Source organism: Carettochelys insculpta, chromosome 9 (assembly GCF_033958435.1).
Source record: "Carettochelys insculpta isolate YL-2023 chromosome 9, ASM3395843v1, whole genome shotgun sequence".
Taxonomy (NCBI): domain Eukaryota; kingdom Metazoa; phylum Chordata; order Testudines; family Carettochelyidae; genus Carettochelys; species Carettochelys insculpta.
The window spans coordinates 56,966,174-56,988,644 of record NC_134145.1 but is presented as its reverse complement, the minus strand read 5'-3'; the positions used below and the strand labels follow the sequence as shown (position 1 = coordinate 56,988,644).

The window sequence follows — 22,471 nt, the reverse complement described above, 5'->3', positions numbered from 1 at the left end:
ATTTAAGGCACAGAGAACCAAAAAACAGTCCTTGAAAAGTTTACTGTCAGAAGAGAGAGGATAGATAACAGAGAAGTGAACTGATTTGTCCAAGATGACAGAATAGTTCTAGGGCATAATATCTGAGACCTAAGTGTAGGTAATAGTAGCATGTCTTATTTCACAGATAGGAAAATAAAGACAAAGTTCAAGTTTATGGAGTCTTGTCCAAGGCTCCAGAGATAGTAAGCATCAGGGTCATAATGCTACAAGTTAAGATCACACTACTAAATTACACCTCTTTATTAGAACCAAAATTTACATACTTTCTTTGACTATAAGCAAAATTATTAGTGACGCCTGTGGATGAATTTGCCTAACATTTTCCTTCATAATACCTATGACAGGGTCAGATTAGAGTGCTAGTTTAGAAGGGGAAAGAGGCAGCACTATACAAGCAGACATAGCCTGGCTGATTAGCAGAGGGTTACTTCAGGGCAGCAAGGAACAGCTGACCTATGGAAGCAGAGGAGAGGGGGCTGCTATAAATCAATTACGGCCAGCTGAGCTCACTTGAGGCCGCCACCGGACTGCTTAAAAATCCATCCATGCTGGGAGAAAGAGAGTAGAAGAGGATGTTGGAGTGAGATGATAACAGAGAAGGTGCAAGTGAGAGAAAGTTATAGTGTTAAGGAGAAGAATGCCAGTATTGCCATAGACAGCAGGGGAGGTGGAGGGTTCTCACAGGGAGTGTTTGGACTCTTCTCCCCCCAGGTGACCACCAGGGGCAGCTGAAGGCTGGGGAGGACTACTTGCCCAACCCAGGCAGACTAGGGAGCCCCTACCCAGCCCCCTTCAGCCACGTGACAGAAGTCTAAACTGTGGCCAGTGTACATGGGTACTGCAGTCTGAACCCCATGTTACCTGTGGGACTGTGAGCAGAACAAGGGGCTGGGGCCCAGGAGCAAGACTGAATCTGCCACAGACCCTGTTGCTAATACATTTTCCAAACCATTAATTATTTGGGTTGAAAATTTCCAAGCCAAGTGTCTTCCTTGGTTTGAATTATTTGGGAAATTTTCTGCTAAAAATTGTTCTGTTGTTTTTGGGATTAGACAAAACTATGTTGTTATGAACTGGTATAACTACTTAACTGAAAAATTCTAATACCTGTATGTTTTGGTATCAAAGAAATACTTTTTATTGTCCTTGTAAAAATCTACTCAAACTTGGCTGTGTTATGAGCCTCTGAAAACAGCAGTTCAATCAGGCTCAGTCGCTACCTTTTTAGAGTTTGGCAGCTAAATTATCTGAAGATTCATTCTGGACTGAGCATGCTTTATCTCTTGGCTACAGGGGTTGAGAAGGACTTTCCCAACATGGCTTCTCCTGGCTACTGTGAATTATGATGCCAGGAGAGGCTGTCAATAATGTGCTGTCGGTGACTCCCCCACGAGTTGCACCCGGCAAAGAGAAGAAGGCTGACAGACCATGGCTGGGCATTTGTCCAATCCAAAAATGGTTGATCAATTGACCAGTCAGACATTGGTCAAATATTTGCAGGTAATCTCAAAAAGGGTTAAATATTTTAAATTGCTAATTTATTGAGAGTAATGAAAAAGAGTAAGATGTTATGGTCTCCAATAGGCTTAGTCTTAGACTTATACCTGAGGCTAAGATTTAATCTTGCTGAGGGCGATGGGAGTCTCTGGGTTAGGATGGGCTCCAGAGTGTGGCTGGTGCTGGGAAAGGGGGTAGCCCAAGAACTGCTGCTTGTGGAGGTAGGGAATGCCAACTTTCTAGTCACACAAAATGTCTAATCACACAAAATTGAACACCCATGCGTTGTCACTTCCTCAAGTCCCTTCACCTGCTCGCTCCAACCTTCCTCCCTTTGTTGTTCTTTCTCTCCAGCCCTCATTTGCTCAAGCTCACCGTGCTGGTTGGCATCCAAGAGGGGTGAGGGCTCCAGCTCAGGGTGCAGACACTGGGGTGAGGTCAGAAATGAAGGGTTCAAGGTAGGGAGAGTCAGGGTTCTAGGCTGAGGCAGAGGGTTGGAGTGTAGGCTTTGGGTTATGGCCAGGGATGATGGGTTTGGACTGCAGGAGGGGGTCTGGCCTGGGCCAGGGAGTTGGGATGCAGGAGGTGGTGCAGAAGGCAGGCTCTGGGAAGGAGTTTAAGTGTGGGAAGGGGTTTACGGTTGGGGCAGTAGATGGAGGTGGTGAGGTGTGGGGGGTTTGGCTAGCTCTCACCTTCAAGAGGTCTTCCCAGCAACTTGTCCCTCATTGCCTCTATCCACAGGTGATACCACCACAGTTTCCACTGGCCATGGTTACTGACCAATGAGAGCTGTAGAGTTGGCTCAAGAAGTGGGGGCAATACGCAGAGCCCCTGGCCTTGCCTCCTCCTAGAAGCCTAGGGACATGTCACCACTTCCAGGGAGTCAGGTAGGGAGCCTGTCAGTCCAGTGCTAACCAGAATTTTGATGGCACTCTCAGCACTGGTCATCAGGGTCCCTTTTTAAACCGAAGTTACTCACATTGGTGCATTAATTGTCGTTCTTCGAGACGTGTGTACCCATGGGTGCTCCACATCAGGCATGGCTCATCCTGGTGCCACAGAACAGAAAACTTTCTAGAGCTGTAGTCAGCTGAACTGCGCATGCGCAGCTGCAGCCTCTCGCCATTCATGCCTTTTTGGTCACACGTGTGATGCGGCTCCTGCCAGTTTCTGGAGGCCACCCTGGAGCCTGAAAGATCTGAAAGAGAGACTCTGAAGCAGGGAGGAGGAGGGATTGTGGAGCACCCATGGGACACGCATCGCGAAGAATGACAGTTACTGCACCAAGATGAGTAACTTCACTTTCTTCTTTGAGTGGTCCCCATGAGTGTTCCCCATCAGGTGACTGTGTAGCAGTACCCTCTAAGTGCAGAAGGAGGGCAGGAGTCACCGTCTGATGATAGCACTGATGATGCAAGAGCAGCACCCCCCGTCTATCAGTGTTGAATTGCATAATGTTTCACGAACGTGTTGTGAGAAGACCACGTAGCTGCTTTGAAAATGTTGTGGAGAGGAACCCCCTGAAGGAAGGCCGCTGACGTTGCCACAGCCCTTGTGGAGTGTGCTTTCGGTGGTCCTGGGAGTGGTATCCCTCTGGAGGAGTAGCACTGCACTATACATTAAGTTGTTAATTTTGCTACTCTCTGGGACAATAATGGCTCACCCTTGGACCAATCAGCAAGAACCATGAGAAATCTATCAGTTTTTTTAAATTTTGTTCTGTCTATATTAAGAGCCAGTGCCCTTCACGTCAAGTCTGGTTCAGCTTGTCTATGTTACAGAGTCTGAGCTGGAACTCAGTGCATTTAGCTGCTTGCATTACCCTACCAGTCTTTTGAGGAATTTAAGAACAGAAGAGATTTTAAGACCCCCAATGAATTGACTGACAGTTCTGCCAGACTGAGTGAACTCGGGCGCAGTTCTCTGCTTGGCTAGAGAGGGTGCTGTTACACCAACACATCAGCTTACTTATGATCTCTTTTTTAGCAATGTTAAGTTAGCACAGTAGCTCTCAGCTCTGGGTATGTGTACTGTTGGAGTTATGCACAGGTCTTCCAAGGAGTACATCATCTCATCTAGATATTTGCCTAGTTTTACAACAGGCTGCATAAAAAGCATTGGTGAAGTTACTGTAAATTAAAATTGCATATACCGACTTTATGCTGCTCTTTATACTATAGAGTGAAATAAAAAAGCAGTCCTATAGCATCTTAAAGACTAACAATGTTATTTATTAGGTGATGAGCAATCTTCAGGATTCTCCAGATCTGAAGAAGTGTGTCTGTCTCACAAAAGCTCATCACTTAATAAATGATGTTAGTCTTTAAGGTACTAGAGAACTGCCTTTTTTGTTTTGTGAAGATAGACTAACATGGCTACCTCTCTTAAACTATACTGTGAAATGTAAGTTCAATATTTATATTTCTATTTATTTTATTTTATAATATGGTAAACATGAGAAAGGTAAGCAATTTTACAGTAATAGCATGCTCTGACAAGTCTGTATTTTTATGGCTGATTTTATAAGCAAGTACTTTTAAGGCTACGTCTACACTAGGACACTACGTCGAAGTAGCCTGTTTTGAAGTAAGAACATCGAAATAGGCTACTTCAATGATTATCATCTACACGTCCTCCAGGGCTGGCAACGTTGACATTCAACATCGAAGTAGCACTGGGGAACATCGAAAAGAGCCGCCCCAGAAGGAAACGCGGAGCGTCCACACACACAGGCCCCCTCTTTTGAAATAAGGGGCCAGGAAAGCCCATGGACAGGTCACAGAGCATACTAGCCCTTCCGGGGCAGCTGCAAGCCGCTCCCTTAAAGGGACCCTCCCAGACGTGCTCGGCCTGCACCGCACAAGCAGCCCTGCCTTGGTCATACAAGCCTCGCAGACCTCGAGCCCACAGACATGGACGTCCAGCAGCAGCTAGAAGCCCTACAAGCTGCCTCCCGCGGAGCAGGTCCCCTTCTAGATGCTGCCTGGGCAGCCGCCCAGCAGCTTCTGGAATGGGAGCCCTCCCCAGGAGCACCAGGAGATGCTCCCAACCATTGGGCCCTCTTCCCACCCCCGCCAGGTGCCCCGCCGACTCTGGAGCTAGCCCTCCAGCACCGAGCAGTGGGAGCACCTGGTTATGGGGGAATGGAATGATGACCAGTGGCTGCGGAACTTCCGCATGAGCCAGCAGACCTTCATGGAGCTCTGCCAGTGGCTCACCCCCGCACTCAGGCACCACAGCACCCGGATGCAGTGCACCCTCACCGTCGAGAAGAGGGTGGCAATAGCTGTCTAGAAGCTGGCCACTCCAGACAGCTACCGCTCTGTGAGACAGCAGTTTGGAGTGGGAAAGGCCACAGTTGGGGCTGTCCTCATGGAGGTAAGGAGGCCTGGGGCTGAACCCTCTGGGTGAAGGGGGTTCACACTCTGCAAACCCTCACAGGCACCCATGTTCCCTCCCCACAGGTGGTGCGTGCACTCAATGCCCTGCTGCTAAAGAGGGTCATCTGAGTTGGGGACCTGGACACGGCCGTCGAGGGATTCGCCGCCATGGGATTCCCCAACTGCTTTGGAGCCCTTGATGTGACCCACATCCCATCCACGCCCCAGACCACAGTGGTGGCCGCTACATCAACAGGAAGGGCTACCACTCTGTAGTCCTACAGGCCATAGTCGACAGCCGTGGCCACTTCCAGGACATCTACATGGGCTGGCCCGGCTCTACCTATGACGCCCGTGTTTTCCAGAATTCAGGACTATGCTGCTGACTGCAGGCGGGGACCTACATCCCCCAGAGGGAGATCCCTCTGGGGGATACCACCACCGTACCCCTCTGCCTTGTGGGGGATGCGGCATACCCCCTCCAGCCCTGGCTTATGCGGCCCTATACAGGCCACCTCACTGATAGCCAGGAGCGCTACAACGCCCGACTCAACCATGGCCGATAAGTGGTCGAGTGAGCCTTTGGGCGCCTGAAAGGCCGCTGGCGTTGCCTCCTGGCACGCCTAGGCCTGGGCCTCCCAAACATCCCCCAGGTTGTGGGGGCCTGCTGCACACTCCACAACCTGATGGAAAGCAAGGGAGAGGCCTTTGTAAAGGGCTGGGCACAGGAGGCCGCAACAGCCTACCCCCAGCCAGCCGCCGCCCCGAGCCACCAGGCCCACCAGGATGGGGTCCAGGTCCAGGAGGCCCTAAGGAAGTACTTTGACCAGGGGGCCCAGTGAGCGACCCCCCGGCCATCCCTGCACCCCACCCCAGCACCCATACCCCACCCTCACCAAAAGCACATTGGACACAGGTTTTTGGAAAAATAAAACTATCATTATTTACAGGAACAAAGATGTTGCCTCTTTTCGGCATATAATATTAGCAAATAAAACAGATTCAATGAAAATAACTATATACAAGTGGGGACATCTCTAATAAACTATGTACGGGGGGGTCAACTATAAATAACTATATACAGGGTGGGGACAACTATGAACAGGGGGGAGACGTGGGCAGGCCACACATCGGCCCATCATTCTGGGGCAGGGGTGGAAGGGCGTGAGCCCCACTGCATTCGGCTGGCCGGTCCCCCTCTCAGCCGGGGTCCCTGGTGAGTCCGGCTGGGGGCCAGGAGGACGGGGAGGTATGGCCAAGGCGGGTACTTGGCCCCGGGTGGCTCCTGCCCTGAGGAGCTGGTGGGTGGGGCAGCAGGTGGGACATTAGGCGGGGCAGCAGTTGGGACATTAGGCGGGGCAGCAGGCGGGACATCAGCAGGCAGGGCGGCTGGGAGGGCAGCACGGAGGACATTGGGGAGGGGGCCAGACAGGCCACCAGCTCCTCAAAGGTGTTGGCCACCCAGTTGAAGGTGGCCATAAACTCCCGCCAGGCCTCCCGGGGCCAGGTGGCCTCCCGCTCCTCGAATTGGAGGCTCCGCTCCATGAGGTCCGCCTGGCGCCAGAAGGCCACAGACACGTTGGGGTCATATGTGGTGCTGCGGTGGCCCCAGCAGGGGTGGGCCCGTCCCGGGGCAGGCGGTGACCCCAGGCGTTGGTGTTCCGGTGGTCTCGGAGCGCTGTCTGGGACCACGGATGGTGTGGCTGCAGAAATAGGGGGAAAAGGGGAAGGGAGGCCGCGAGTACCCAGCCTTGACCCGTGGCCCACCCCCCGCATTCCCCCAGGGGCCTGTGCCCCCCCCCCAGTCCATCCCCCATTAGTGCGTGCAGTGATCCTGTGGGTGGCCCCTTCCAGTGGTCTGCCCCTCTCCCCTCCCACCGGGGGTGGGGCACGGCAATGTCCATGGGTGGAGGTGCTGCTGGGTAATGGTGGCTGTGGCACCGTCCCTGCACCGTGGTGTGCCCACGCCATGGCAGGCTGGGGTGTTGTGGGGATGTGTGGGGCCCCTGTTCAAGTGATGCCCCTGCCCCATGCTCAGGGGGTCTGTGCCCTGTGGGGTACGTACCTGATGGTGCACTGCCAGGATCATGAGATGCCCATATAGCGGACACCTGGCTGGAGCTGCGGGATGGGATGTCCAGCACGAGCTCCCCGTCCTCGCTGGACCACTCGGTGGCTGGGGTGGAGGGTCCCAGCTCTAGCCCTGGGGTGGGGGCAGGGCTGGCCTCTGGACCTGACCCTGGCTCCGAGACCAGCTGGGGCTCATCGGCCGTGGTGTCAAGGGTGGCTGGTGGGGAGGAGGTGCCCCGGAGGCCCAGGAGAGCCATGAGCTCCCGGTAATAGGGGCAAGCGGTGGGGGCAGCCCCAGACCAGCTGGCTGAGTCCCGGGCCAGGGCGTAACCCTGCCGCAACTCCTTGACCTTACTCCTGACATGGTCAGGAGTGCGGGCAGGGTGACCCCAGGCAGCCAGGCCCTCGGCCAGCTGGGCGAATGTCTCCGCGTTCCGCCGCGTGCTCCCCATGATGTGTAGCACCTCCTCCTCACCCCAGAGCCCCAGCAGGTCACAGAGCTCAGGGTCAGTCCAGGAGGGGCCCCGCTTCCTACCCCACCGGCTGGATGCCTGGGATCCCTGGGATGGCCCGGAGGGGGAGATCTGGGGGCGCTCAGGAGGCTGGCTGGCTGCCATGGTGTCCCTCTGGGCTGTTCAGGGACACCTCGTGGCGTGGCACGGCTGCTGTATGCATGGTGTCAGCTTCCTGCTACGGGGTTTCCAGGTCCGTGCGGCTTTAAGAACTGCTGGGCGCAGAGATCATAGAGCCCTGCAGGGGCTGGCCAGCACGTCTCAACCCCTCAGCTGATTGCCGCCATGGCGGACCCCCCTTTTTTGAAGTAGCGGGACACGGATCATCTACACACACCCTACTTCGATGTTCAACGTCGAAGTAGGGCACTATTCCCATCTTCTGATGGGAATAGCAATTTCGACATCTTGCCGCTTAACGTCGATTTGAACGTCGAAGTAGCACACGGCACGTGTAGACGCGACACGTGCTATTTCAATGTTGTGCTGGCTACTTCGAAGTAGCTGGCTAGTGTAGACGCAGCCTAAGTGAGGTGAAATTTGGTGGGTATGCAAGACAAATCAGACTCCTGAAAGGGGCACTGTTGTCTGGAAAGGTTGAGAGCCTCCAGGTTAATATGAAATAATATTCAAGACTGAACATTTACAAAATAAAATTGAAATTAAACAGATGGAAAACAGTAACTACAAAAAGAAAAATGTTTAAACCTATTTATGGTAACCAGGTGCCCCTTTAAGAATGTTGCTTTCTCTTATCTTTATCAACTCCAACTGCTTCATCTCTAACTTTTGTCACCATCAGTATCTCTTGTTTTCTCTTCATCTAATGAAACACTGAGCCAACACCCTAGTGCAATTCTAATAAAAATTTAAAAAATTCTTTATTTGGTTTAAAGAGCAGCATGATCAGAAAGCCTGGGTTCTTTTACACAGCTACTCAATGTAGTGTCCAAAGACCATCCTTCACACTTGTTTATATTAGCAGGGTTGGAAGTTAGGTACCTCTGGTCTACTGAGAATACTTCTTAATTAGTGTAAACAGAATGGATTATCAATCCCTTATCAAATAGCCTGGGGTAATGCATGCAAAAGGCCTTCACACAACTTTATACATCAAGAGAGAACAGTTCTCAACCATTTTACAAATAGAGCTGTGTAAACAGTCTCTGGTCTTTATAGTGAGAACCTCACCCACCCACTAATGTAAATGTAAAAGTATGAGAGGAATGTTTCTATAGTTGGGTGTATGTCAGTGAACCCTGCTAGAAGGATTAAACTCTCCTACTTCTGTGACATGGTCTTCTTGCACTTGGGGATTTTAACGTTTTTTTCCTCTGGGCATGAAAGTAGGTTAGTGACAAAGACAACAACCAGAGTCTAAATTGTAAGTTCAAAAGTTTCATTCAATTTTGCATATGCATAAGAAAATTCTCCCCTGCTCTGCAACCCTTTGCACTGGTATACTGTACAGTAAAGGGACTGCTCAAGGGATGCAAAATACACTCTTAGGAATTCCTTACCATCCCCATAGGAGGCCCTCTGGCAGAGGGAATTTCATATTGAGTTGAAGGGAGAGTAATAATTAAGGCAGACCTGTGCCTGGAGATTGTGTGTCACTGCAGTGGCCCACAGGGAGCAGCCCTGAAAGACTGCTGTATAACAATAGGATGTAGAATAACTCAGAATTAGCTGAATAAAGGTGGTTTAAAGTCACCTTTGCATTCTTTCTGCTTGCATTCCTTTTGTGCCACACCTCCTAAATTGCATATTCCACAGTTTGGCCCTAAAAGTTTAATAACATTTTTAGCACACATTCTCCAGGGACATGCACAATATCTTGGTTTGATTTACAGATTTTTTTTTGCTCATTATTTAATTTAAATAGAAATAAACAATAGAACGTGGGCAATTTCAAGTCCTATCAAAAACTTTGTGCCTCTGCTGAGATTGCCAGTGAAGGTTCCACGTAGTCCCACTATACCGTGATTGAGAATTTATAATATGAATGTTTGTTGAACAGGAAGATTGAAACTCTCAATTATTACACCTACACCATCAGTACTCACATTTGATCACATCCAAGGTGGGTTGTATCTAAACCAAGGACCTAAAGGTAAAAGGCTGCATATCCTATTGTTAGTCTTTTTAATCCATTCCTCCAACAGAGGGAGGTTCTAAAAAGAAACTCAGAATACCCATGAAACCCATTCCATTAAGCAACCAGTTTAAGTCTCCATGTCTCTGGAGTGTACATCATTTGGCAAGAAGCAGATGCTAGCTTATTAAAAGGAACACAGAAATTTTATCACATACCAGTGGTTATTGTGGAGATTGACTTTGTGTAATCTACAAAATCACACTTAGAGCAAATTTTATAGATTATTTTATGTTTGTACAGCCATCAGGTTCCTTCTGTAGTTTATCTATAGGAGTACACTTAACTTTATGCTCTCACAAAATCTTGGTGTATGCATATTAAGCAGCTAAAATTGTTCTTTGATCTATAACAATTATTACTATTCTTGGTAGATCTAAAGTGTACCCCTGAGTTAGGGGAAAATTTGCACTGACATTCCAGACGTGAATTTGCCAGGCTTGCACATGCTCGCTGCAGGGCAGTCAAAGGCCCAAGATTACTTTAGAAGTGGCTGACCCATATAAATGCGGTGACTTGAAACCACTATGCTAACTTTAATGTGTATTACATACACCATGTAGTTTCTGCACTGCATACGGAAAGAGTTTAGATATCAATACTTAATTCATTTTCAGTTTGTGTTTATTTTCTAAGTTAAAATTCAATATGCCTCTGCTCTGAGAGTTTTGGCTCCTGTTTCAGGTGTGCCTTTATGCCAGTGCTTGGAAAAATCAAATAATCTTTTTATCAGTATGTTTTCTGATAAGTCTGAAGTTCCACCCAGTTTGTGAGAACTGGATTCTAATCATAGCCCTCATGACACAGAGCTGCTTGGGCAAATTAACTTCAGTTACTAAGCAAGATGTAGGGTGTGAGATCCTCCACTGCTTTAAATGAGCATAGCCCCAGTGACTCTGAGAAACCTATTCAAACTTACATCAGCTGCGGATCTAGCCTCACATACTCTGTTTCACTTCACAAAATACAGTATTCAGTTAGGAGGAAAGAAGAAATACAACTAGGTTATGGGGGATGGTTTTTAATTGAGAGAGTATTTAAAGGAGTTTCCTCATGTTTGAGATGTGGTTTTCAAATGCACTTGTGAGAACATCTGCATATTGCCACTCAAACTTTCCAAGTCTTTATCCTTTTGCTGTGATTGCTGGAGACTTTCTAAACAAGGATGGGCTAGATTTCTTTCCCTGTCTCTGTTTAATTTATTGGCTGGATTGTGTGTGGGTGTCTGCTGCAATTACTGTTGTTATGATTGTGTCCATTGAGAAGGATAGAGTAGGCTGTGGGAAGTCTCCACAGGATGGAGGGCATAGCAGAATGTGGCTTCATCTCCCACTACCACATTCATTTCCTTTGCTGAATATGCTAGACAGAGAAGAGAATGGTATAAACCATGCTGCTGGAAACTTTTTGTTTCCCAATACAGGACTGTCCACTCCAAGTGACCTTTTATAGTTGTACTTTGTCTCTCCTAAAATGATCAGCATGATTATAAGCAAGTGGGCTGATCTGTCACTGACTTTTTAATTTAGTCTTACTTGTACATACTTTTAAGAATAATATGCATTTCAAAAGCTCCTTTCCACAGAAGATCTTAAAGTTCTCTACAGACTTTCATTAATGAACGATCATATGACATAGGAACATGTTATCCTCACATTTTAAACTGAGACACTGAAGTGCCGTCCCTTCTTTTGACATATGTATTTGCATTTGGTACACAAATAGACATTCATGCTTTATCCATCTCAATAAAATACAGAAAGGGTGGCTGGCAGGACATTCTCTGTAAGATTGCTAGGATTCTTGAGCACCTAGGTTGGTTGAATCTTAGGGCATACTGTTCAATCTGTTCTCTGAGTGGTAAGATGTTTGAGGTATAGGCCAGGTGTATGGGTATTAGTATTTGGTTTGAGCTGTTGCTTGGAAGATGGTGGTAGATGGGGTGAACTGAACTGGTTGCCATCCTGTAATTTTAAATTACTGTCAGCATTGTGTCTGGGAACATTTTATTACTCTCTTTCAAAAAAGAACAAAATATTGCCTTCTTTTAGAAAGTCTTTTCCAAAATCCACAAATCAGCTTGGGTTGCTGGCTTTGGCATACCCTAGATTCCTGAAAGCTGATGGATAGCAACGTCATTTTTAACCAAAAAAGTAGTTTGTCCGTAGTTTTTACATTGTTCTTCATATCCTCCTTTTCTTCTTTTGGGGTTTTTTTCTCTGTTTCTTTTTACACTTTACATTTGCTTAATACTTGGTGGTTAGTGAATAGCCAGTCTTGGCTTTTAACTAACGGAGTACTCCAGTGGCTGCATCACAAGCTCTTTTGAAAGAAGGATATGCAAATGAGGCACCAGATATGTAAATCTGTACCTCATTTTCATGTTTGATTTCCCTCATTTCCATGCCTCTTTTGAAAGAGGAAGGCAAGTGTAGACACAGCCTATCAAGAGCAAGATAGTTTCCAGACATAGTCAAATGATTGTGTGGTATGTGGCATTAGTTGATACGGCTTCAGGCAGATGGTTATTCTTGTAATTCCTGGATTTACTTCACTTTTCACTTAGTTAAGCAGAGTTGTTACATTGTTACTATGTGTTGTTTAGTATGGAATGTATCTGTCAGCTAAACTGGTTTGCACAACTGATATGTGATATTTGCTTATTTGAAGACATGCTTAAGGCAGGCTTTGTGTTTAAAGTTATGATTAATCTTTCATGGCACCATGTATCCGACTGAACTATTTTGACCTTTCTCTAAACACACACACAACTATGCCTCAGAATTTATTAGTGTTGGGATGAAATTGTGTGTCTGTTCAGGGAGGGGCAAGACATTTGGTTTACAAGACGAAACATGACATCTGGTATCAGCAACACAAAATCTTTCCTTAGAATGATGGGAGAAAATCCACTGGCTGAATGCTGACTAGCAGCAGGGGACTGCAGCTCTGACAACCATTTCTACAAAGGGCAGACCAATAGTGAGCAGAAGACAATAGGGAAATTCTCAGGTTAACATCCTGCCTTACTTGCTGTTTGAGAGAGCTATTGGCATATCTTCCTAACAGAATGAAAGTCACACCCCTCCATTGCCCTGTTTTGGAAAGAGCTTGAGAAGAACTCATATTTTACTATAAATATAGATAGAGAGAGGGAGACAGATAGTGCTTAAAAGCATTTTACGTATGCTCTAGAAAAAAGAATTTCAGATTAATGCTGAAAACAGGAACAATAAAAAGACATCAGTGTTAACCTTTCACTGCAGAAAATCATGCAAATCCTGTTAAGGGCTCTTGTCTTTTGTGTCATGTCTTACATTTCCACTTACGAATAATTAGCATGATTCAAGCACTTCTTTTTAGAGTTTTATTCTGTAGCCTGTTTGGGTGTAGAAAATTTTTCTGAATCATGCACAGAGGGACTAAGCAACATATCCGGAATTATATTTTGTAATTTTGGCTAGCAATATGGCTATTCTCAGCATCGTCACTTTATAACTAAAAATGGCCCAACTTTTTAACTAATTTCCTTTGCAAGTCCATTAAAAATATATGAATCTATATTTAGACTAAATGAAAAGAATGCCCCAAACACTGTTGGTTTTTCTCTTGCTGTAGCTTGCTTCAGTCAGGGAGATTTACAAATTAGTGTGGTTTTATCATTTGTGAGGCAAATAGGCTTTAAAATAAATACTTGAATTGCAATGTTACAGATTTGTAAAGAAAGGACTTCTGGTTCTGACAAAGTTAATATCTAGCCTTGTACCCCAATTCTGTGCATCAAAAATGCTGTTCAATCTTGAGCTGATTAATACCAAATATGAGGAAGGAAGCTCATGGTTATAAGGCCAGAAAGGACTGTTCTGGTCATGCAGTCTGATCCCCACAGGATTTCCCTGAGTTAATTGCCATTTGAAGTAGAACATATGAAGGTCATCTGATCTTGATTTAAAGTTATAAGCTTCTGTCTGTAGAGCAAGAAGAGTTCTTGTTTGTACATGGCTGAGTGGATATAGAATTGTTTGCCTGGTACTTCAGTTCCATCTTTTTGCTAACTTTGCATTTTTTTTAATTATTTTGAGTTGGGACTCTGTAGGATGAGATTTTATCTGCAGAATTAACCCATGATCTCATATGTCTCAAAATACCTATGGAGTGGCTGGCTGACTCATTTATTTTTGGATCTATTGATTTTTCCAGGCCCACTGATGGGGACACAGGGGGGAGGGGAGCAGATAGAATAGTTGCCCTAGGGCCTGGTGATTAAAAATGAGCTGGGGGCTCCCCCTCAGTGCAGCTCCTGCTGTGGCAACTGGAACACCAGGTCCTTTAAATGACTGCTGGAGCACTGCATGGCACACTCAGGGCAGTGCTGGGGGCTGGGGAAGGGGGGATGGCATTGCAGTATGTGTGGTGCTGAGGACTTGCTGCCCTCTGCCCCCTCCCTTCCACCCTTGGCCCCATCCTTTTTGGAGCACAGAGCAGAGCCCTTGCCCAGGGACCTGATGAGGCTGTTGGCCCCATTGTCCAAGCCCCAAATTACTGGATTGGGGACATTCTTGGTTTGCATAATAATGACCCTATCAAATCTGACTGGATGATGCCATGAATTTCAGAACAGTGCCCCATTCTGCCAAAGAATTTCTAAAGAAGGAATATGACCCATACACGACCAAGTAGGTATACTGTCCCTTTGTCAACCCATCTTCATTATTTCACCAAAGGGGTTCATGTGTAATCTCTGCTGAGAGCTAAGAACTACCTGAGTGTCATTGCTACTGCACAATGTTTGTATGGTGACAAGTATTGGAGAGGTAGCCGTGTTAGTCTGTAGTTTCCAGAACAACAAGAAGTTTTGTGGCACCTTATAGACGAACAGAAATTTTGGAGCATAAGCTTTCGTGGGCAAAGACCTGCTTCATCAGATGCATCTTTCGCCCACGAAAGCTTATGCTCCAAAATTTCTGTTCGTCTATAAGGTGCCACAAGACTTCTTGTTGTTCTCGATGCTTGTAGGGTAATTAGTTCCTAAGCATATTAAACAAAGAACAGTAGCTTGCAGAATTACTGAAGAGAGGCCTGTCTCCTGAGGCAAGGTGGGGTCTTAGGACTAGTGCAGTGTTGGAGTTGAGAACAATGGACATCCCTGGAGACAACACTTTGTTTACTGTCTGAGGAAAATGCAACCTTTGAGCATACATAGACAATAGAACCCCAGGAAAATCTCAATGGGTGACGTCCTGACATCCATGGAGATTTGTAACTGTATAAAGAAGAGGCGAGGGGACAAGACTGATTCTGTTGTGGAGGAGCCCAGCTTTCTGAGCGGAATAAGCACTGTAAAGATGAATTATTAGAGAAATACCTGATTTGAAAGTAACTTATAACTATAGGCTATACTTTTTTTACATTATTTTACTTGTAACCTAATTTCCAAACCCTTATATTTGCTTTTATTTCAATCTCTATTTTAGACAGTTAAACTTTATTAAACTTCAAAATTAAGTGCCTTGTGTTATGCATACTGAACTGCAGCAAAACCAGTGAACTGCAGTGCTCCGCTTCCATGGAGGCAGCAGAACAATCACACATTGTAAGTGTCTGAGGGATAAAGGACTGGCACTCAAACATAACAAACTGGGATTGCTACCCTGCAAGGGGAAAGAGTGGAGCTCAAGGAGCTCATGGTTGAATGCTAATGACTGGAGAGAATTCCCTTTTGGACACAGACAGGGCTCCCTCCTGCTGTGAGAAGGTAGTGGTGATTCACCTCAAGTAACCTGGAAAAACATGGGAAAACATTCCAAGGGAAGTCAAAAGCCAAACCACCAATTTTAAATAAACTAAATGAAAGGTAGAAGTCACTGTTTTCTTGCTTGTGACCTTTGACTTGAAATCTTTGCTTCCTGCTCCCGTGACCATTGGTTTCTGGCCATGTCTGCCTGTCAGTGAACACTTCACTGGAGTGAGCCATTCTGTTAAAGACCTGAGAATTCGTGTCCTGCAACACAGAGAATTTAACAACAAATTAAAGCACGGGATTTCTGAGCTAGAGTACATATTCAAATTCAACACAGTCACATGTGGTATGAACAGAGACATCAACTACCTCACGCATTACAAGGACTGCTACCCTGCATTTGATGCTCGTAATTATCTCAGGCAGGACAATTAACATCCCCTCCCCCCCTTCCTGATATCCTATTTGATTTGTCAGTTTTTATTGCAATTATTTTTCTTTTTGGTCGTCTGTCAGTCTGTAGTGGAAATGAAATCGGTCTGATGAAGTGGGTCTGTCCCACGAAAGCTCATCACTGAATAAATAATTTTGTTAGTCTTTAAAGTGCTACATTACTGCTCGTTTTTTTGTTTTGTTTTGTTTTGTTAGAATACAGAGTAACACAGCTACCTCTCTGTTACTATATCATCTTGGATCACAGTACAATGTTTCATGTAACACTATACTCGAAAGAAGGACAGAAAAGAGTGGCTATTACTATGATCTTTGGGACTGTCACCTGATCTGCTGAGACCCCACAGAGCCTGCTTCCCCTGACAGACTGGGCACCCAGTAAAATTGTCTTGTCCAGCTTAGCTCTCCAATCTAGTTCAGCTGAGATGCAGGGACAGGACCACTTTCCCAAGGCTGCAGACACAAACTGAACACAGTACAGTGTGAGACTTTTTCTCAGTATTCGAGTACACCACCCCTCCAGGAACTGAACCCTAAACAAATCTGTCTTACAGTATAGATTTCTGTACAATGTATAAGCTCATGAATATTGCCCTTGTTCTCAAAGTAAAGAGAGAGATGCAGAAGTTCCTAGCTCCCCCAGGTAGTAATTATTCACGTGCTTTTAAATATAAAGAAATAGCGTTTAAGTAGTCATAAGAGGTAGCATACAAAACAAAGTAGGTAACTTAGAAAAATAATCAAACACAACCTAAGCCTAATACCCTAAAGAAACTGGTTACATGAATCATTTTACCCTAAATGTGATTCTAATAATCTTCACAGGTCCAGCCTGGGCCCAGTTCCTTCTCACAAGTTGGGTCTTAGGTTATGTCTACACTTGCATTCGAACAAAACTTTTGCCATTCATGGGTGCTTCGCCCCTCCCCCCATGAACGACAAAGTTGTATGTAAATGCTCCTTTGTCCGCAAGGGCACTCTCATGATAACAAAGCAAAAGCTGCTCTTTGGGGTTGGAAGCATTTTGTTGGCAAAAGTGCCAACAGATAGTGTTCACACATGGTGACTTTTAGCGATAAGGCTTGTCACTAAAACTAAGTCGTATAGACGTACACCTAGTTTTCAACACACATCTTGGGCAAGGTAGCTGAGGAGAAAAGATGATTGGGATTTCCTCATTTTCCACCCTTAAATAGGATTTGGAGAAGGTGAGAGTCCTTTATTTCAGGTTTGACCTTCTCCTCATGAAAAAGTACAGGAGTCAAGATGGGTTCCAGAATCAGGTGACATGATCATGTCCTGCAGCCACTCTTCACCACCTGACCCACAGGTTCCCAGGAAGGATAAGATATTTTACAGTTCATTGTCTCTTGCCGATAGGCCAAAAGCACTGTGACCACTTTCATTGTTGCTGAGGTGTCAGCAGTGAGTGTGACCCAAATCAGTAAATATGTAATTACAGATACCCAGATTGATATTTAGTTGTAGTGTAGACCCAGCCTCAAAGTTTATAACGAACTGTGGGTTGATCTGATATGATTTAATCACCCTGATGCTAACCTGATTTAATCTAAACTGACTATTTTAATATGTCTATTTTATGGTTTTGCTTATTTAGCACAACAATATATCAAACTTGAAAACTATAGTTCAGATGTTTGTTCCCCCGATGTTGGCATTGAAGACACAAGAAGTCCCAGGGTAAATGAGAGGCAACTCTGTGATTCCTACAGTGGCGGCCCATGGAACTGCTCTATCATCTTCCCACAATTGGTGCCCAAACAAGAGCTGGCCTCGCTTAATTTACATCTTGGTAGAACTAGTGTCTTGTCTCCATTAGGCTTTTACAGCGGTATAACTATTGTATTATTAATCTGTAGTAAAAAATGCATTTTAGCCACAAAGACAGTCACAGTATTTTGTTACACCTTGAGGCTGATGTTCACAATTTGTCACTTTTTTATGATTTTGTGGTGTGTGTGTTATTATCATGCTCACTAAACCTTGAGTATTTCCCATGTTTCTATTTTATACCTGGAGGCTTGCAGTACTAGCCAGAATCAGTTCCTATACATGGATATCTTATATCTTTCCTCTTTTGGACACTTGTGCAGGGCCAAGCACAATCTAGGCCTTCGTTCATGCTGTTACACCCAAATAATTGATATAAAAATCAATATTCTCATTTTAACTAACAAAAGACAAGTATATTACACTGAAATACACATGGTACTATGTTGGGGAAACTAATACTGCTGGAATATTTGCAACATTAACATGGCATTGGCATGAGAGATCTAGCATCTCACCCCACAGCAGACATGGCAATGAAGTATAAATGTGATATACAGAAAGTCAGGTTTTTTCCATTGTGAACCAGATCATATCTAGTTGAGTGATGTTTCCTGTTTACTAAACAAATCTCTAAAGAAATACCATTTTCCTACATAGCAGGAGATCTGGTTTTACACAAGAGTTGTCTGCATTCCTGAATCTGAAAAGTTGCAGGGAGATCCTATTGTGATAGCTGTCTCATTGTTAAGAGCAATAAATCAGAACCTAGTCTGTAGCCAGGTCTTGCAGAGCTGATGTTTCCATGCACTACAGAGATCTGGGTTCAGACAGGATAATGTCCAGGAGGATGAGTTTTTTGTAATTTTCAAAAGAGGAAGAGAATGCAGCAATTTGACAATCAAACATATAATCCTGCAATTCTTTATGATCATTTAGAGCCAGGGCGAGCAAACTATTTACAAGTCTCCACTTTTCATCCCTGCAATTAGCAGGCCCCCCCCAAGCCTGTCTAATGTAAGCCAGACTGATGGAAATGTTGCTTCTGTTCATATGAAAAAAACCCTTTGGCATGTGTATGAAAATAAGCACTTAGAAATGTAAAAACTTTATTAATGGGTATATAAACGTGAATACACATACATAAAAATTGTAACCTAGTTCAACATTTTCAATGTTATGGATGAACCTGAGACTCAGCAGCCGATCGTGCTGTGCCCCGCCCCTCTTATGAAAGTAGTATTTGCTGGACAAGATTGGAGCACTAGTGTAGTTCCACCTCCCCCACCCCTGCTCTCCTTAACAATAAATTTTTGGATGTCCAATACCCTGGTAAAATTCAGTAAAGTACAGTTACTCCTGCAAGCAGAAATCCTGTCACTGTGTGGAGTTTCAAGTAACACGTGAGGGAGACTAATACAAGTTTAATAAATCATATAAATAAGGGTGAGTTCAGGCCCCTAAAAGCTTGATGGCTTTAGCTGCTTTAAAATGCATTTGAGGTATTTCCTGCTGTTAAGCTTCATTTCACTTTAGTCTTTTTTTGGTACGGGGATAAGGGAGGAAATAAAGAGGCTGGGAATGGAATACATTTTCCCTTGGGTACAGAATACTAACTGTAAAATTTAGCCAGACTGTTTACTTTGTTACTTGTAGATTCCCTTTAAAATACTCCCATTATCTACATTCCAACATCCTGCTGAATCATACATTATTAGTATCACTCTGACTCATCTGGTAGCTTCTGGGACAGAATATCCTGAAGTTTCAGTTTAAGATTTAGCATCCTAGGTTACTAGGAGAGTGGAAGGAATAACAGGAATGTGTGGGTCATTTTCAATGCTTTTGCACTGGCTTCATTAACCAAGAAGCCAAGTTTTATACATTTTATAATATTAATCTCTTTAAATTTTTACTATCTCTTACAAAAGCCAAAGTGGAAAAAAAACTTGATTTGCGACTGCAATTTTGCATGAGTAGATGTTTGCACTACTTAAGGGAGACAAACATGAAAATTTTGTAAAAATATGCCAGGAAACATACTTAAAGCTATTTACATAAAGAAACTTAAATTTTGTCTAGATTTTTAAGTCAGTTACTCGTTGCCAATGAGACTTAACTCTAAAAAATCTGAAAGCACACTGGGATTTTGTTTTACTTTCCAGGAGCTTGGGAGTGAGAATCAGTCAGCTTTCTAATGAAATCTAGTTACAAATCTACCTACTGCTTTTTTACTTCTTTTTTTCGTAACTTGACACCTCTAGGTAGCTGGGTGCTTTGGTGGAATTATCACTGATTTATCCTAATGATAGTATAAATTTACATCAGACCAAATATTTTTTTGTGCCAGAAAGGTAACAGCGGGAATGGGAAGCAAGGACTTATTGCCAGCTTCTGGGGGTGAGAGAGACCACCTTTCCTGCTTACAGGGAGGTCTTCTGTAGGTCCGGGAGAGTTAGTGTCAAAAGTTAAATCCACTCCATCTTGTGTTTAGCTGTGACTGGCCGAGTAAGTTTCCCAGATTTGAGGAAGAGCTGTGTGTGGCTCAACAGCCTGTCTCTCACACCAGAAGGTGGTCCTCAAGATTTCACCTCACTCCCCCACTCCTCTCTTTCCTAGCCTGCCACAGGCATAGCTACAACAACCCTGGATCGAAGTCTGTCCTGGTCATTCTCATAGTGATCCTTAAATCCTGTGATCGTCTGACATTAGGTGTGATCTGCCAGCCTGGGCCCCACGGAGAGCAAGGGAGCCTGGGCCCAGAGAGCACCTTGCTAAGCGGCAGCAGAAGGGGGCCGGCTGGTGGCAGACGCTGGTCTAGTGGGAGGGTCTCTGCAGCAGCCTGGGGCCCCGCTGGAGCGGCTTGTTCGTGGGGTGCAGCTGGACCCCCCCCGCCGGGCTCAGCCGCGGGGTGCGGTGCAGAGAGGGCCGTTCGCACCCGGCGGGAGCGTCTGGTCGCTGTTTGCTTTCCCCGGGCCGTGGTAACGCTGCCCGGGGCGGCACCACCTCGGGCTGGGAGGCGGATCCCGGGTGGGACTGCAGCCCCCCGCCCCCGGTCTGTGCTGCGGGCTCTCCCGGCTGCAGCCCCCCGTCGAGACACGGTCTGGGGGTTGCGCCGCTTCCACCCCGTCCCGGCTCCGTCGGGTCGCCATTGGCCCGCCCGAGGACGGCGGGGTGGGGAGGGGTCACCACGGCAACAACCCAGCGCTCCGGAGACCCAAGTCCCCCTGCCCCGGCCGTCTCCCAGCGTGCACCGCGCGCCCAGCCCCCACCCCCTTGCGCCGCCTGCTCCTCCTCCGGCCGGGCCCGCTCCCCGTCTGCCCGAACCGCCGCAGAGCAGCGGGAGCCGCCCGAGCGTTCGCTGCCCTGGGCTGCAGCTCTCCGCAGCCAGCCCGCCAGCCCGCTCGCGCGCGCGCGCCCGCCCAACCGCCGCCGGCTCTCGCGCCCTAGTCCGCTCTCGGCGCGAGCCGCTCGGGCGGCGGCGGCGACTGCGGCGTCGCGCGCCGGGCGAGGATGGGTCGCGGGGCGCTGCCCTTGCTGCTGCTGCTGGCGCTGGCCAGGCGCTGCGCCGCCGCCATGGACGAGTGCACGGACGAGGCGAGCGGGCGGCCGCAGCGCTGCATGCCCGAGTTCGTCAACGCCGCCTTCAACGTGACCGTGGTGGCCACCAACACGTGCGGCTCGCCGGCCGAGGAGTACTGCGTGCAGACCGGCGTGACCGGGGTCACCAAGTCCTGCCACCTGTGCGACGCCTCGCAGCCCCACCTGCAGCACGGCGCCGCCTTCCTCACCGACTACAACCAGGCCGACACCACCTGGTGGCAGAGCCAGACCATGCTGGCGGGGGTGCAGTACCCCAGCGCCATCAACCTCACCCTGCATCTGGGTAAGTCACGGCCACCCCGCTCCCGGGAGGGAGTCGTCCTCCAGTCCGCCCGCCCACCCGCCCGCCGCTCTGGGGCCCCCCTCACTGCTCGGCAGAGGTGGGGAAAGCACCCCAAAAGTTACTTGAGCAAAAATGCGGCTGCTGGGGGGTGTATGTGTTTGAATGGGTGCTGACGTACAAGTTACCAGTGCCCGGCTGGAAAAAGTACTTGAGTAACAGTGTTGCACGGGCGTCCCAGGTAGTTGTACTCAAGTACCCACAAGTGAAAGCAGTTGTACTTTTGCCCCCCCCCCCCCCTTCTTCCCTGCTGCCTGCGCCGCTGGGGTGCAGCTCCCTGGGCAGGATGGAGGGATGCAGCTTTGCATGTCAGGCTGCTCACTGAAGAGCAGAGGTGGGGTTGGGAGAGGAGGAGGAGTGCTGGGAATAGGACAGTTTAACCCTCCCAGGGTGTCTGGTTCCTAGAACCTCAGTAAAAACTGAAACGAATGGTAACTCTTTACCTAAGCACTCCTATTTAGTCGGCCGCTTCTCACTACTTTGTGTGGAGGTCCCTGTGGTGGATGAACACTACTGTTCCCTTTGCATCCTGCAGCAGGAAAAGACTCACCTGTATGCACTGCTGCTTTTGCCATCTCCTGCATAACCGTCTTGTACCTAAATCATCAGAAAGCCCTTATTGTCCTTTCTTTTTCCTGCATGACCAGAGGCTTCATTATTTCTCTTCTCTTTTCCCAAAATATCCAGTGGTAGATTCTCTTCTGAGTATGCGGACCAGCCTCTCTCAACATAATTCCTAAATAAGAAATCTATTTTTTTCCTTCTGATTGCCTGTCCTAAACTAAGAAGAGCTGTTACTCCCTGTTTCCTGTAGTAGAGTTGCATGATTTCTTTTTCTTTTCCCAAACAAGGACTCTGCTTCCTCTTTAGTACCACCCCTTCTAATCT

At 46.8% G+C, this 22,471-nt stretch overlaps 2 protein-coding genes across 2 annotated transcripts in view; one reads left to right on the top strand and one right to left on the bottom strand.

The window, feature by feature from the left end:
- The window catches only part of SHCBP1L (SHC binding and spindle associated 1 like), a 45,791-nt gene extending 23,423 nt beyond the window's left edge, over positions 1 to 22,368 (bottom strand). The window contains exon 1 of the mRNA XM_075003462.1: positions 22,134 to 22,368. The gene's annotated coding sequence lies outside the window, so the exon portion shown is untranslated. The remainder of the gene's footprint in view (positions 1 to 22,133) is intronic.
- Positions 20,926 to 22,471, top strand: part of LAMC1 (laminin subunit gamma 1) — a 141,383-nt gene continuing 139,837 nt past the window's right edge. Inside the window, exon 1 of the mRNA XM_075003460.1 lies at positions 20,926 to 21,526. Within this exon, the coding sequence (XP_074859561.1) occupies positions 21,154 to 21,526 (373 nt within the window). The 5' untranslated portion in view covers positions 20,926 to 21,153. The remainder of the gene's footprint in view (positions 21,527 to 22,471) is intronic.